This window comes from Equus caballus, chromosome 25, assembly GCF_041296265.1.
Source record: "Equus caballus isolate H_3958 breed thoroughbred chromosome 25, TB-T2T, whole genome shotgun sequence".
NCBI classification, from domain to species: Eukaryota; Metazoa; Chordata; class Mammalia; order Perissodactyla; family Equidae; genus Equus; species Equus caballus.
This window is the reverse complement of record NC_091708.1, coordinates 33,072,533-33,090,394: the sequence shown is the minus strand read 5'-3', so window position 1 is coordinate 33,090,394 and position 17,862 is coordinate 33,072,533. Positions and strand designations below refer to the sequence as shown.

The window sequence follows — 17,862 nt, the reverse complement described above, 5'->3', positions numbered from 1 at the left end:
GTCAGACAAGGTATTATCCCCGTTTTGTAGACGAGGAACTGGAGAATGAACATCTAAGTAAATTGCACAGGGTGGTGTAGTAAAAAAAGACAGTCAGGATACAAACCCAGTTCTCTGACTCCAAAGCCCACACTCTTTCTATTAAACCACAGTATGTTCACTTATCGGAAGAACAAAATGGGACTAGCACTCTCTAATATTAAGGATGACAGAGCAACTCAAATGAGTGCTAATAAGAATATAAGTACACATTGGTTAGCACACCACAGTTCTAATTCATTTTAGCCCATCTGTTTTTTATGACTAAACATTATAGCCTTGATCTATTTATTCGGAATCTTAAAGAATTAGATCAAACTATTCTGGATTAAAAAGGAGGATCCTGTGACGAGAACTTCTATACAAGAGTTTCTCAAAGGGTGGTCCAAAGAGACCGTCTGGCATCTGAATCATTTGTGTTGCTTGTTCAAAATGCAGATTCCACATATAACTAACAAAGGATTAATATCCAGAACATATAAAGAATTCCTATAAATCGTTAAGGAAAAGACAGACAATTCAATAGAAAAATGGGCACAGAATACGAAGAGGAAATTCATTAAGAGAAAAACTGAATGGCAAATAAATCTCTCCAGTAATCAGGGGAAAATGCAGTTAAAATAAGACACTACTTTCTAAGGAGCATGGAGGAACAAGTTAAACAGGCCATGAAGAAATAATCAGACAAATCCAGAAATGGGACGCTCCACAGGACCACCAGCCTGGACTCCACGCACACACAGACAAGCTATAACAGACGTTCTTGGGACAACTAAGAAACTCTGAATACAGTGCAGATATTAGACGACATTAGGGAATTATTGTTAATTTTCCTAGGTCTTATAACGGTATTGTAGTGAGGTAGGAAAACGTCTGCATTTTTAAGAGATGTGTACTGAAGGGATGACGTCACGATGTCTGCAACTTTCAAATCACACAGCAAAAAACCCCCAAATACAGCAAAATGTTTGTTGCATCTAGGAAAGCACATAAATGTTCACTGAACTATTCTTTCAACTTTCCTATAAGTGTAAAAATTTTCATATAAAAAGATACTATTTCAAACTCAGATTGGCAAACACTAAGTCTGACAAAATGTTAAATTTCCTGAATTTGATAATTATTCTATGTTTATGTTAGAAAATGTCCTTCTTGGGAAACACATGCTGAAATATTTAGGAGCTAAGGAGCAGAGATGTCTACAACTAATTCTCAAATGGTGAGGAAAAAATTTGTATACAAATGTATATAAAAATTATATACGAGAGATAGAGAGAAAGCAAATGTGGGAAAATATTAATTGGTGACTCCGAATGAAGGGTATAGTGATTTATTCTTGCAACTCTCCTGTAAGTTGGAAATTATTGCAAAATAAAAGCTTAAAAAATAAAAGTTGGACAGCACTAAGGTGTTGGCAAGGATGTGGTGTAATGGTAGCCCTCACACTGCTGGTGGGAGCAGAAATTGATAGAATTACTATGGACAGTAACTTGACAGTGTCTAGTGAAGCTGAGGCACATACTCTCTGACTCACAGTCCCACGCAGAACATAGTCCCCACGCTCAAGACGTGTGCAAGAATGTTACTCTCAACATTGTAATAGCAAAAGACTGGAAACCACCTAGAGGGCCCCTAAGAGAAGAACGAATAAGCACTAAGTGTGTGATATGTACACACAGTGGGATGCTACATACATCAACGAAAATAAAGTAGAGCTACACGCATCAATGTGACTAATTCTCAAAAACATAAATATGAAGGAAGAAAGAAATGACCAAAGAATATGTACACCATGATACTTTTTATATAAATCTTAAAATTATGTAAAACAATACTACCTAATGCTTATAGATGGATACATACATAACAAAACAAGAGAGATGCAGAGAAATAATAGCCATATTCAGGATTTTGTTGCCTCTGGAGGGGGTACACAGAACGTTTCAAATATATCTGCAATGTTTTATGTCTTAAGCCGAGTTGTAAGTACACGGTGTAAAATACTATTTTCGACATTTTTATATGCATGAGAAATTTCATAATATTAAAATACATTAATTCAAATTTCCAGAGCCAGCCCTCCTGAGGACAAGGTTTGGGAACCTGGGTTCTCATGCATGATAAAGTTTGCCAAACAACTAAAACAAAGCAACTGAAATCTCCAAAGAAATGGTAACAACTCGGGAAGTGAAGGGTATAGTTTACAATACTGTATCTGTCTTGTTATCTGTAAAACAATGTTAAAATTATGAAGTAATAAGAAAAATTATGTTCTGCTTAATTTGGGGGCATAAATAATAAAATATGAACATTTAATACAGCATTTGTAATAGCTACAATTTCATATTCCTTAGAGTCACTTGATAAGTGATAGAAACACAGGGATAGAAACTCAGCTAAAACAATCTTCCTTTCACAGTAAAGGAAAAATAATGATTCCAAGTATATCACAACTAAAGGAAAAAAACAAAACAAAAGCTAAATGGCCACAATACTACTGCTAACTTCCTTAACTAACTTAATTTGGACATCATCTACTTCTGAGGCCAAGGAAAGCAGGCAGGAAAACACAAACCATACCTTCCTCATATTTTCTGCATCTAAAGCAACTATTTCGAGTTGGTCCCGCTCCTGTTCGACCTCAGTCAATCTCTGCAACAGTGTCTCTTTCTCGTCCTGTAGCTTTCTGCACTCATTCTGCGCCTGAGCTGCCTGGCCTTTGACAGTCCCCAGGTATTCTTGCAACCCACTGATGACACCTTCTAACTCTTTCTTCAGGGCTTCATTTGCTGCTATCTGGCCTAAGCAAGACGGAAAAAGAGAAGGCGATAATGCATATAAGAAAACACTTTCAAGACATAGAAATAATTACTGCATTTAGTCTCCTTAGCTATTTGTTACTAAGAATGAAATTTCAAGCTTTCAATTATTTCTACTGTCTTATTTCTCAAGATATAATTTCAGAATATAATTCTCATACAAGAGAATTAAGCAGGTATACAATAAAAATAGTATATTCAGGGACATTGCTTATAAAATGCTTAACTTATGCTGTAAAAAGTTTAAAGCAGTAATTTCCAAATAAAATAACGAAATATGTGCAGCAAAACTGAGTTCTTGCTGCTAGATACATAAAACTCAACAGATTAGACTAATCCAAGACTGGCAGCGTAAACACGTAACCTGAAGACTTAAAAAAACCAAACCACATATTGCGGATCTACCAAGTGCCAGGCACTTTGGGAACACTATCTCATTTAATCTTCCTGACAACTAACAATGGTGATAGGAGTAACTTGTCCCAGGTCACACAGTCGATAATGGCAAAAGAAGGACTGGGATCTTTTTACACTAAGCCAAGGCTCTCACCACTACAGCCTATTGTCTTCTCTTCCACTACTAAGGCAATGTCACAATTTAAATTTGCACTGCAAAAGCAGATCCTAAAATTCTTTCTACACTCCCGTTATAACTAGACACTGAGGGCCTGATGTCAACGGGCTCTTTGCTCCTGAAAGGATTTTATATCTTAAAAGAAGACAATCACATGCCAGAGTTTATGATGTTCATGTATTGAATTCTTGCCTATTGAACGGATGACCTGACTCACTAGGAAATCAACAAAAATAAAATAATTTTTTAATTTTATTAAACATTTTTGATTACTCTGCAAATATTTCCATAGCAAATACTGTACTAACAGTTGAAGGATATTCAGCTAATATCTAGATTAATGCCTGACTGGCTGTCGTTTGTCTTTTAGTGATACTGAAACTGATTGACCTTAAATCATACTTAAATTCTCACCTTCAGTAAGCTGTTGTTCAAGGTCCTTAATCTCTTCAGTTTCTTTAGCAATTCTAGAAAGTACCTCATCCAAACGGCTTTCAAGTTGTTTGTATTTCTTGTTCATAATGTCAAGTTGTTGTTCTTTACCCCTTTTCTGAGCCTTCATATGGCACTGAAATGAAAAAAAAGAAAATCTACAAAATCCTAAATTCTTTAAACTCTTTAAAAAATAATAATCCTTGACACCATTTCTAAGGAAGAATGAAAAATAAACTGTAACAATTTGCATCCATTTTGTGTCAGGCCCTGTGGTGTTTTCACATGAGTTTTCATTTAAACCTCACGATAACTTGATGTGGGAATCCTCTCCATTTTACAGATGAACAAATTGAGGATAGGGAGGTTAAGGGATTTCTCCAAGGGCACATCTAGTATAAATGTAGCCAAGTTCAGTGCTTTTTGCATTGTATTAAAATATGTCTTTTAAAAAAGGTCTCCAAAAAGTTGATTATAAATACATATATCTGTAGAAAATGACTGTATTCCAAAATGTTGACAAGGATTATACCCAGGTAGAAGGATTACAGGAGATTTTTTCTTTTCTATGAGTTTTTTATATTTAAAAAAGTTTTATAATAGATAATACTTTTAAATCCAGAAAAACGACATTAAATGTACTTAAAAAAAGGTTTTGTAGGAGAAAAACAGAGACATGAAATAAACACTTACTTAGAATTTAAGCTTATTTTCACTTCCTATTACAAAGAAACATTTTGCTTGTAAGTTCAATAAACTGGGAGTTGAAAGAGACCTCAAAGACCATTTAGCCCAGTGCTTCTCAAGATGGAGGGCCCTCTGGAGGCACACCCCTCAACCACTACACACGCCCCTGGTGGAAAAGAGAGCTTTCACACACCCACCCACACTCTCACACCCTGCCAGTCACTGCATTAGGGAGCTACAGTTAACCGAACGGATTGGACTGTATTTCTCAGGTGTGCTGGGGTAAAAAGCTGAGACCCAATGATCTAGTCTAACTCTTCCTTTTACACATGAGAAAACGGAATCTCAGATCCATCAAACGACTTGCCCAGGTCTCCTTGGGCAGCTGTTCACATGGAGACACAAGAATTCCCCAGAGAACCTTCGCTCTTCCTATCGCACACTCATGGCTCTAGTTGGCCCCCGCAGGATCAAAGGAACAGAAAATAAATCAAGACAAACTACTACATTACAATCTGAACAAAGAACTCCAAGGTTCTCAAGTCTAAGACCCATCTGATTATAAAAGAACACTTCTCAATTTCACACGTCTGCTGCCTCCAAAGATAAGACAAGTCTCTTCATTTCCGAAGAACAAATGACTAGTAGCTTGACTGGAAGGTTTTCATTTTACTACTGGTAAAACTTGATGGGATTTTCAAAACTCTTCTCCCTACTCTCCCAAAATACCCATCTGAAATCTTTCTGAAAAGGTAACTGCAGATAACAGCTTAAATTCTAAGTAAATTTAGGCTTTTTATGGCTCAAGAAAGAATTTAAAAACTCCTGCACTCATATCTGTATCAATAAATCTTTAAAATTCACCATTAAAAATTCCACTGAAACCTCTTTACATGCAGGATAAAAAAAACTGGCTTAATACGACAATGATTTGCATTAAACACATGGGAGCAAAAGTAGATTCTGCGATTTTCACCACAGTGGAGCTCACAAAAGAGTTACAGTAAAAACAGGAACTTACATCTCTGACTCCTCCTCCTTTTAAGTCCTTTGTACAGAGAGAGAAAATGATCATACCTTAACTTAGAATTCATCCTGTCAAAAGTGAGCCGTTGAGAACAGGGAAATTGTGGGCGGAACGCTTTCTAACGCTGTCTTCAAATTCACGCGCACTTCCCTCTCTGACAGCCACATTTTTGTAAGTGCCTCGGAGCCTCTGTAACTTCCCAGGGCTTCAAACCACATTCCTGGCGAAAAGTGAGCGGCAGCCCAGCCTGTCCAATCACGAGTAGCCTCTGCAGGCAGGCCCCACCTTCCACGCTTTAAATCACAACACAGGAAGCACACGAGGGCCAATCACGCACCACCTTTGCAACAGATTACTACAGGCTAATTCCCTCCAGAGCACAGTTAGCTACCTTTTGCTTCCATGGGGCATTGCCAGATAAGGAAGAGCCATACAACCTGCCTTTATAATATGTGCTCCTGGGATATCTGTGCTTCTAGCTATGAGCACTTGTTATAACTAAACTGCAATCTGATTTTTAAATAGTACCTTTTCCTTTTGAAACCTAGTTAAATGCTTATGTTTGTTGAAAACTTGACTAAGCTTGATTCTGAGCTAATTTTAAAAAAATAATTAATCTCTTTAGACTTTAATTCCTTTGTGGGGAGAGGGTCATTGTGGTAGCATAAGCATGGGCTCTGCCTCTTCCTAAAAGGGTGACTTTGGGAAATCATTTAACCTTTCTCAATCACATTTTCATCACCTGCAAATTGTAAAAAAGGTCACCAATCTCATATAGGGGATGTGATAAAATAAAGTCTCTTACCAGTATATGCAAAAACCCAGCACAATGCAAGACACATCAGTGGCACTTAATACATTTGTTTTCCATTGTATCTCAGAGTCATATACTGTTTTCTAATCTCTCGAGCTTTTACTTTTAAATTCTATTTGCTATTCAGAAAGTTCCTTCATCTCATTAGATAATAAAAGTTAATTAAATAAAAGTCTATCTACATCTACAGAAAAATATGCAGGGATCCCTCTTGATCATTTCTCTGTTACCACAATGTTCACATTTTGTAAGCTAAAATAGGGTGCCTAAGACTAGCCAATAAGACGACCTTGTGCACATTAGAAAAGATGCTCCCTCCAGATGAACAAATTAAAAAGAGATGTCCCTTGGTGCCCAGACTAAGACTGTAGCCTTAAGAACTAACCTTTACTAGTTTTAACAATACCAAAAAGGGACCTTAAGTCTGGTTTATATGTTTCATCTCTACTAACACATATTGATTTCGACTACCTTCAAAACTTGTATGCCATTCCTACTTCTCCTTTAACTCCTTTCTACGTGTAATTCTTTACAGAAATCCAGTGAGCTATTAGACTCCTGGTATGTCAAGAATATTACAGTTGTTTGTTGAAAGCAAACATACAATCTAGGTTCTAATCAGACTCACAGATCACAGAAGTGGAAGGGGCAGCAGAGAGGCCATGGGTAGTACCTATAGGCCAGTTCCTTCCTACCTTCCTTGATGGAAGTATTCATGCATACAGAGCTGGCCCCTGGGGAGACAGTTCCTGTCCACAGGGGCCTTACATGGAGTGGTAGATATTTGAACAAATAAATGCAATAAAGTCAGACATTACTGACCAAATTTTTTGTTGTTAGTGCCTTGAGTCGACTGCCACTCCTAGTGACCCTGCATACAGCAGGGTGGAACCCTTCCTGGTCTTTTTTGCGCCATCCTCTTATCTTTCAGGGCTATATCAGATAATGCTCTGCTGCTATTCATAGGGTTTTCATGGCCAATTTTTTCGGAAGAGGGTAGCCAGGTCCTTCTTCCTAGTCTGTCTTAGTCTGGAAGCTCTGCTGAAACGTGACCACCATAGGTGACCCTGCTGGTATTCGAAATATCTGTGGCATAGCTTTCAGCATTACAGCATCATGCAGCTGCCCAGTATGACAAATGACAGACAACAGATGGGTAGTGTGGTTCTCTGACCAGGAAACAAACCTGGGCCCTGGTGGAGACAGCCATGGAATTTTAGCCACTAGACCACCAAGAGTGGCTACTGACCACATTACACATTACTTTAAATCTCATTTTTCATGTAACAAAAATTCTTTAAAATAATCAAGACCACTTTTGGTTTCAATTTTAATACTAAGTCTTAGGCTTTTGTTAGAAAAGACTTTATGTCTGTGACGATAAGATTACCCTGTGTCAAAATTAGCTGGCCTGAAAAAAGTATCTACGACATTTTACTAAAATGTTCACAGGGATAATTAAATAACCTGTCAAGTACTTAAAGCAATTACAGTACACTGTCTTTACCATGTTAAATTCTAATTCTCTTAATACAGAAATCTTAAAGTTCTTTTAAAAAAATAATCTTATTATTCAAAGTAAAGCAGTAAAATATGCAGGAAATATTTTTATTTCTATTTTACAAATATTGGCTAAAAGATAAGCCATTAGTAAGACTTCTCAGCATAGAAACAGAAAGAAACAAGAACCTAACTCTATCAGCCAACCGCCTGACCAGCTCTGGCCACATTTTAGGGAGACATACTCAAGAGAAATGTCTCCTTTTTAAGGACAAAACAATGAGATGACAAATAGCTTTAGTGGAATATTTGCATAAAGGATTAAGGGAGGGTAGGAAAAGGACTCTGAACCCCTCTAGCTTTCCCATCTCACCAAACAGAGAGAAAGAACAAAAGGTTTGGAGAGCACCTTGGAGCAGGTTTCTCCTGATTCAAAATATAATGAAATTCTGCTTAAAAAAAAGAGTGTACCATGCATCCATCATCCTACTGAAAGCTGCCTCCTTCAAGCCCTAGGTTGCTTTGTTTTAAACATACACACACATATATTTTACATATATGTATGTGTATATATATACACACACATACATAATACACATATATTTATATAGACAGTACACACATATTATATACACACACACATAAACATATCTATCACTCAAATTTGTGTATCAAAATAAAAGAGACTTTCAGAAAGGACTCTGAAACTAAAAATAATGAGATGTAATATCTAGATAGAATGACATTCTAGTGCCCACAGAACAAGCCAAAATCTCTTCATTTACTTACATGTTTTGTGTCTTGGGAATCCAGGCTATCTATGGCTATTTGCAGGTCTTTGATCTCCTTCTGCTTTTCAGCAATTTCTTGCCTTTGCTTTTCCATCTGCATTTCTAGATCCAGAGCTTCTTGGCGTAATTTATTTAGAAGTTGTATCTTACTACTCAACTGCTTGAAAAGAAGGTCTTTCTCTGCTTCTGAAATCTAATTCCCCCCACACCCCAAAACACAGTTAACAGAGGACAGCAACACTGATTTACAAACTTAAAGAAGACAACCCCTACAATTTAAAAGGGTATTCTACACTCTATCAGGTTTTTTAAATAAAAGTAAAATGTAGGAGTTATCTAGGCACTTCATTCTTATCTTATACTTCTTTGTTTTTATTTTGTTTTGTTTTGTTTTTTAAAGATTGGCACCTGAACTAACAACTGTTGCCAATCTTTTTTTTTTCTTGCTTTTTTCTTCCTCAAATCCTCCCAGTACATAGTTGTATATTTTAATTGCGGGTCCTTCTAGTTGTGGCATGTGGGACGCCACCTCATCATGGCCTTGTGAGCAGTGCTACGCATGCACCCAGGATCCGAACCAGCGAAACCCTGGGCTGCCGAAGCAGTGTGTGCAAACTTAACCACTTGGCCACAGGGCTGGCCCCTACTTTTACGTTTATTACATGTAGAAAATCTTATAAAAGTTTATGAAAACTAATAATAGAAGGTAGAAATAAAGTTGTCATTCTAATACAAGCAACATGTAAATTAATAGTAATAATAATAACCATAATACAGTCATGCATTGCTTAATGACCAGATACACCCTGAGATTTGCATCGTCAGGTGATTTAGTGGTTGTGCGAACATCATAGAGTGTAGTTACACAAACCCAGGTGGTATAGTTTACTACACACGTAGGCTGTACTAATTTTATAGGCTCACCATCATGTATGCGGTCCATCGACTGAAACATCATTATACAGTACATGACTGTGTTAATGGTAGCTGACTTTATATACCACTTACCCTTGTTATTGGCATGTCAAGAAAATTAGTAGTGTAATGAAAAAATTTAGGCTTATACTTACTCATTTAAAACTATTTTTTTCCAAGCACACTTTGTAAGCATCTACTTATTTAAAAATTACGTACATTACTTACATCTATCAATCTATGTACACAATGCTTTGGCCAGTACTATTATAAAACATTCTTAATTGTTAAAACCATTCTGGATAGCTCCCTCCACCTCATCTCCCATTTTCAATTCATCTTTACATCCTATCTGTTCTACTGCCAGATTTTACCTGGAATCAGTCTGCTTTCTCTCCATGTTCACCACCAGCTTCCTAGTCCAAACCACGGTCATCTCTTGTCTGTACTGAACAATAGCCTAACAGATGCAGGCACTGCCATTCTTTGCATCTCCCTCACCCCATTTCACTTTCATGTAGTAGCTAGAATGACCTTATAAAAATACAACCAGGATCAGCCACTCTACTACCTAAAGTCCTTCAAAGTTTTCCTATTATGTTCAGAATAAAATTCAAACTCCTTCAAATGGCCTGTGATAGCTGGCATGATCTTTAACCTCATCTTTCACTACGCTCTCCTCACTCTGCAGAGCAATCTTTTGTCTGACGTCCCTTGCACACACCGTCGCCTCTGCCTGGAATACTTTTTCACCTAACTCTGCCTCACTGGATCCTTCTCATCCTTTGGGTCTCAGACTAATTGTCACCTCCTCAGAGTGGTTCCTGTGGGTCCCCACAATCTAAATTATATCCTTTTTATTTTCTCTACTCATTTTCTATTTTTCTATCTTTTTAAACAACACATGTTTAACCATATATTTTTTTACTTTTTTTACTTGTTTATCATCTGTTTCCTTTACAAGCCTGTCCACGAGGTGGGGGACACAGACCTGTTTTGTTCATTACTCAGGGCCCAGCCCAGTCAGCGAGTGCCATATATGGCAAGCTTCCAATAAACCTGAATCAATTTCTAGTTACTATATAATTTGAAAGTAATGATACAGTGCGTCTTTTAAAAGAATCTATAATTTGGAAGTCACATTCTTATGTGATGAATGCAGTTACATCATAATTTTGAAACAACGATTTTTATAAGTTGCAGATAACTAAACCTTTTACATATCTAAAAACTAAAATGTCAAAATACTTCCTTTTCTGAATTTTCTCCCTCTGCAATTATACCATGGGTTTAAACTGCTTACTTCTTCATGATACACATTGGTAATTACTGAGAGTCTATCATTTCCATCTTTTTGTGCAGTGTATTTTATATTTATATCATTTACATTTTTGCTGCTTGTGTTTGATAATGTTCATGGTATAGTAGAGATGTCTTCTGGCTCTTAATCTAGGTCCTAGGATCTTAAAAGTGGGGAATGCTTAATTTAATTAGACGAGAGAGATCAGAAAGTAACTTCCCTGGGTAAAGTATATACTTTCATAATAGAGTAGACTGAATATGTTTCTTTACGTAAATTGTAAGTAATTTATTTCTACAAACTTTATAAAATGCTAACAGGATGTCATAATGAGTGGAAGGAAAACATAACTGGAAAATGCTAGAATGATATTTGACTCTGAAATGCGTTACTCCACAATGAGGCAGCACTGATTTTCAAATTGTTGTACATGGTTATGAAAGAAGAAAACATGCCATTGTTTGCACTTCCTCTTAGCACTGCTGCTTTGCTTTTACATACTTTTTTAAGTTGTATAGCTTCTTCCAGTTGTTTAAATTCTTCAGTAGCTCTTACAATTTGTTGTTCTGCCTTTTCTATTTCATCATGCAGTTTTGACAGTCGAGTTTGTGCTGCAAGTTTAAAAACCATGGACACACACAGACACAAGAAAAATCTTGAATTCTCAAATTTCTACCAGATTTTCTTTCTTTGCAAAACCTCCTCCTCCCCAATTAAATTCTGTCATTATAGATCACAGCGATGAAAAAAAAAAGGTAATTTCTTATGATGATTTTCCTCTCTCTTAATCTCTAGAATCGTTTCATGATTTGCTATACAACTATAATTGACCCTTTAATTTGTAAAATTCTTAACATAAAATGGGCTTTCCTTGATATTCCTAATACTAAGAGACTCTCTTGAGAGAATGATTTTATTGGTAAATATGCACTTACCAATTATAATTAAGTTCAAGCTATTTAAAAAAACCTGTGCTAGAGATAAATGCTTTATGAGAGAACTCAATATCAAGAAGTTCACTACTGAACAGTCTCTCCCAGCTGGAGGTAATCTCAGATCAACTACTTTCTCCCTCAAATTTTCAATTTCTCTCTGTCCCTCCCTCCCTCCCTGCCTCCTAGAAAACGTGAGCCCCTGAAGCTAGTCTACACATATATCTGATTCATTTTTGCTTTTCCCTCCAGAACTTTGGATACAGTATATGTAGACACGGACCACTGAGTCTCTTTTCTCCCCTCTCCAAGTCAACCTCCACTGGTCTTCCATATGTTTTCCATTTAGCTACCAACCAAGGGAAGATAAGCTGCTAATCTGATTGGTGAGAGCCCCACCATGGGGCCATGATTACTAGCGGGATGCATGAACTCAGCTGTGCTTTTTCCTTCTTCCATATCAATGCAGCCGAGTGGGTAAGTGGATTCAAAGTTTGTCACTGACAGGGTCTTTTTTTTTTTTTTTTGGCACCTGAGCTAACATCTGTTGCCAATCCTCTCTTTTTTTCTTCTTCTTCTTCTCCCCAAAGCCCGCCAGTATACAGTTGTATATTCTGGTTGTAGGTCCTTCTGGTTGTGCTATGTGGGACACCACCTCAGCATGGCTTGATCAATGATGCCATGTCCACACCCAGGATCCGAACCAGCAAAACCCTGGGCGGCCAAAGTGGAGCACGCAAACTTAACCTCGTGGCCATGGGAATGGTCCCTGACAGGGTCTCTTAAGTGCCCTCTTGGATTGACTTCTTCCTCTTTGTGACTTGCCAGGAGGTGGTAAGATCCCTTGAATTAGATGTTTTTTGGGGTAGGGAAGAAGGTTGATGACATGGAGTATGAAAGAGGCTGGAAAGAGTCAGAGGCCACCTTAGGTCCAAGCCTAAGGAGAGTGTACTGATCCACTTTATTCAAAGCACTGCTTCAGGTTTGGGCTACATGCATAGTAATCAAAAAATGGTACTTTACTTGCTTCATTTATTACTAATTATACCTTTGAATGTATAGCTCCAGTGGTGAGAAGGACCTGTTGGAAGGACGAGATTTATGCATTCTTGGATCCCCTGGACAAGGTGCCACCAAATTACTGTCAAAAACCCCATTCTCAACCGTAACAGGAATCATTAAAAAATAATCTGCTCAATGAATCACTACTTTTGGTTTGGATTTTTCATGTAAACAACAATAAATACCTTCATCATGTTTAATTAAAAGAATTATAAAACAAAATTTGCCTATATAGTGAATCTTTTTATATTTTTAAAGAATTTAAAGTAACTTTTTTTAACCTGCACTTATTTTTCTCTCTTTGTCTTCCAGTTGCATGTCCAGTGGTGTGTGGGCTCTCAGGGTCACATGTTCGCTTCTGAGTTGTTCCCCTTCGCCTGGCTCCATCTTCTTGATCTCTATTGGCTGGGCATTATCGAGAATGTAACTCTCTGTGGTGAACATATTTCTCTTGTATCTGGATTTGCCAATGTAAGGGCTTTCATCTGGGGCTTTATCAATTTCAACATACTAAAGGCAAAATAAACAGATTTATGGTTTAATAAGCAACTTCACAGCAGACAAGTGACATTATTCACTTTATTAGTGAAGAACATATCACAGAATTGCCTACATGTTAATCCTACAGGCCTAGAAGTTGAAAAATATATATCATTCTTTTTTTCTAATATATATCATTCTTTTATCTTATTCTTATTATACCAAAAATGAACTAGAATAAAAAATGATCTCAAAGGATTCCTCCTCCTACCCTTGACGAGTGAGTTTGGATTGACTGGATTGGCTGATTAACGAACCGCCTACAGTTATGTGATTTTTAGCACTGCTTAATCTCTCAAGTCAGAAATCTAGGTGTTTTATCTTGGTTTCTTGGACAATATAGAAGCAAAATCTCAGTCTAATAAATATTAATAATTGAATTTTTACTAAATAATATATGGTATTGGTTGGAATCACTGGATCTTAGAAGTTAAGCGATTCCTCTGTTGTAGTGGCATTTGTAAATGGGTGACTAATACTGAAGCCACTGACTACTGAACAAACAACGTAGGGAAATGACTATTCCATGGTCACCAAAGCAGACAGCACACTTTTTCTGGGAGTTCAGATTTAAAGGAGCTGATCAACCACACTCTTGAGTAAGGTAACTGAGGCTTAGGAGGCTGCTTCAGATTATGGATAGGGCTGTGGGCAAAAACCTGCTGGGGCTTGTAACCTCTTTTGACACTGCTCTAACTTACTGAGAGAAATAATTTGCAGATTTAACCAAAGTACATTTACTCTGCTGATGCCCTCATAATAAGAAAGTGGAGTGGTTATTGACAACATCCCTTGAATGTCTCCATCGTCCAGGCTCCCCTGCCCCACTCTATGGTGGCTTTAACTTTGGATTACTAAAAAATTAAAATAACTCACCTCTGATGGATAATAATTTAGTGGCTCAAATTTAGCATCAATTTTATAAAAGGCCAATTCCTGTTCCAGCTCATACTGTTTCTGACACGCTCGTGTTAGTTCCATGGTCTTCTGTTTTAACTATTAGCCCAATTTGATATGAAACAACATAGCATCAGTAAGTTAGTATAAAAGTACAATGGCAAATTCTACTCATAACGAATAAGTAGATTGTTTTAAACCCCAAAGCAAATAGCACAACACTCAGAGCATTTTACCTTAATTCTAAAGTATTATAAAGAATGAAATACGAAATTATCAAAGGGATCACATAAAAGACCTTTGAAGTTTATATGCTATTTCAGGATATAATGAATAAAGATGTTAAAAACCAGTTAAATTTGCTTATCCAAAAGTGAAAATAACTCTGTATCAATTATTTTTAAGTAAGTAGTACACTAAGTACCTGCTTCCTGATTTCCCAATAATTAGCACTAATTTATTTAACTTACTCTGCGATTTTAATGATAGCTTCAAATTGTGGATAAGAATGATATTTTACATTAATTACAAAGGAATCAGAAGGAAGAATGAGAAGGATGGAATTAAGAAGTTGGTGTTAATTGCTGTACTGTTGTTGCTGTAGTATTGTGGCTAATGCCTTCCCAGTTTTAAGTGTTCAGAACATTATTCTTTGTAATAGAGGATAAGGGATGTGAATAAGCTCAATCAGATCTAAATAAGTAACCTTAAATTTTTAATAAAGTATTTCTACTATAATTACAACTTCTTTTTGGAGCTAGAAGAAATCATCCAATCTAAGTCTCTGAATGTATAAATAAAGAAATTGAATCCTAGATTGGTAAATTGACTTGTCAAAAGTTACATATTAGATTAGTGGCAGAGGCTAAAATTAACTACCAGTAGCAGCCCCATCTCTACTAAACCAATCCTCTGAGTTCATTTCAAAGGTCTACAAAGTGATTTTAGGCTTTTTTTTGGCCAGCGTCTGATAGTAGATACCAGACAAAAAACATGCAGAAAAACTTCATTAATATAAAAATGCAAACTGAAGAGAACAAAACATAAACTAACATGAACATTTTACAAGGCCCAGGAAATCAAAGTCGTGCATGATTTAGCTTACAGTCACCTCCTGATTATCCGCCAAAGTGGAAGCAATGCTAACCTGGATAACAGGTAATCTTGATCAAGTGCTCACTGTATGCCAGACAGTGGGCTAAGCACCTTACATGTGCAGTCTCAGCGAATCTTCAGAACTACCCTAAGAGATGATAAAAGCTGCACAGAGAGGTTAAATAACTTGCCCAACTGCACAGCTGGCAGTAGAAGAGACAGAGTTCAATACCAAGTCTCTTGCATTCAAATCCAACTCTGTCTACTGTACTGTGCTGCCTTCAATGTCCTGCTGCAGGGCATCCACATAGTACTCATATTGACGCAGTCACTGAGTGCTCTTAAAAAGTCCCCGATTCTCAAGAATGCAACTCACACCAACAATATCAACTGATCCTGGGCTTCTCTCCCCAAAGATCATTGGCAGTAGGGCCAAACAAAGGCAAATGTGACTGGAATCATGGAGAATGCACGGACTGGTCTCTGCGCAAATAATCATAAATACTCTGTGCATCTTAAAGTCACTTTGTGTCTTTTATAGCACTAGGCTTAGCATATAGTAAGCAATCAATAAATGTTCATTGCGGAAATATATAAAGGAGCAAATTAGGAGTCAGCGGACCTGGAAAGTAGGCCAGCTACGGTATAAGCTGTGGATAATCAAGAGCTGACTGCAGTTAACATATTTACCAATAGGAAAAATGATACAAATTCTCTCCCCCACATTCAAATTCACTCTCCTATGTACACATCCATTAAAAAAATTGTACATAAACACACAAGCACATTTCTCGAGAAGGCAAGCCAGTTTCAAAACTTAAAATGTACATAAGCATATTAATACAAGTTATCATGCAAACCATGAAACACACAGTGTGCCATTCGGCCCTGAAGGAACTACCTTTAAGGAAGAATAAAGAATCGGCAGAAAACGGTCTGCAAGAAACCAAGACAAAGGCTAAAAGGGGAAAGAAGCAAACAGACACCATCACCTGGAGAACTGTAGAGAGCGAGGCTGTAACAATGTGAGCGGCTCTCTGCTGACAACTTACCTTAGGAAGACACTACTACTAGCACCTGCATTATTCTTACGTGGACACATTTTATCATCATTCTAACCATGAGTTACAAACTTACCACCTTCCACTACTTAGCTTGATTCATTTCAAATTATTTTTACATTCATTACCTCATTAAGTCCTCACAACTATGTGAGGCTGTCAGGACAGGTAAATCATTCTTATTTTAAAAATGAGGAAACTGAAGAAGAGGAGTTAAATAACTTGCAAAAAGACAAAGAGTTACATTAATATTAAAGGTAAAGTCAATATTTGTTGGTAGAAGAGAGGGGGACAACTACAGTTTAAATGGCCATCAATGTTACTACATTTCTTTTATAGGTTAATCTACCTACTATATGAAGAATTACTTTAGGAAACTGGAAAACATATACAACTGTAGATGATATTATCACCATACACTCTGCATAAGATAATGGAAAATGTTTTTCAAATGTACGCTCTGAGAACAAAACCCAGAATTCCTTTTTTAAACATAGAATACTCCTTTAGAATAATAAAAGAACAGGTAAAACAATATGAATTAAAAGAAGAAATTTAAAGAGGAAATACAAAATAGCTAATATATACATATGTAATACTCAACTCTCCAACAACTAAAGAAATGTGAAATTAAAGCAATGAGATTCCATGTTTTTTTCTATCCTATTCACAAGTTCAAAATAATAAAATGAAGTGGAGAATTGGGCTCTTGTACTCACTGCTGTAGAATTGTAAAGCAGTTAACAAGCTTTTGGAAGGGTGCATTAATTTAAAATGCAAATTACACAGTAATTCCACTTGCAGTGATTTATACTAAGAAATTACTAGTATAAATGCATAAGATATATAGACACACAAAGATTTTCTCTGCAGTATTATTTTTAATAACGAAAAAGTGCAAGCAACCTAAATAGTCAGCAATAACAGTAGGCTAAATAAATTATGAAGGATCCATATAATGGAACACAAAGTAGACTTTGAAAAAGATAAGGAAGATTTATGTGTGTGTATATATGTGTGTGCGCAAGTGTGTGCATGCGTATTTTTTTTTAACTTGGAGAGCTGTCTGTGATACACTTTTGTAAAAATAAGATGCAGAATTTTAAAAAATATGTAGCAAAATTCTTTTTTATAATCACAAAAATATTCAAAGGTATATATATATGTAATTACATAGTATATATGTATGTATACACTATGTAATTACATATATATTGTATAAGCATAGAAAACAAAAAGGATATGTATTAACATCCAGGGAATGGGGGAGGGGAAGAGTGAGATCATTTTCTACTGTATAAATTTATGTTGTCTGAATTTGTTAAAATAAACATACATTAACTTTGTAGATAAATATATTTTCAAACAGTTGATGAT

The 17,862-nt window shown here is 36.5% G+C and overlaps 1 protein-coding gene across 7 annotated transcripts in view; it reads right to left on the bottom strand.

The window, feature by feature from the left end:
- Positions 1-17,862, bottom strand: part of CNTRL (centriolin) — a 79,769-nt gene that overhangs the window by 38,268 nt on the left and 23,639 nt on the right. For 2 of the 7 annotated variants that reach the window (XM_070250380.1, XM_070250381.1), the window contains exons 8-14: positions 16,326-16,382; positions 14,309-14,428; positions 13,174-13,402; positions 11,400-11,509; positions 8,682-8,876; positions 3,847-4,000; positions 2,620-2,840 (exon numbers count right to left, since the gene is read on the bottom strand). In XM_070250380.1, coding sequence (XP_070106481.1) covers positions 2,620-2,840; positions 3,847-4,000; positions 8,682-8,876; positions 11,400-11,509; positions 13,174-13,402; positions 14,309-14,428; positions 16,326-16,382 — 1,086 coding nt within the window. Of the gene's footprint in view, positions 1-2,619; positions 2,841-3,846; positions 4,001-5,628; positions 5,832-8,681; positions 8,877-11,399; positions 11,510-13,173; positions 13,403-14,308; positions 14,429-16,325; positions 16,383-17,862 lie in introns of those variants that run through there. The other 5 variants (XM_023628610.2, NM_001308962.2, XM_023628611.2 and 2 more) reach the window with 3 other exon arrangements.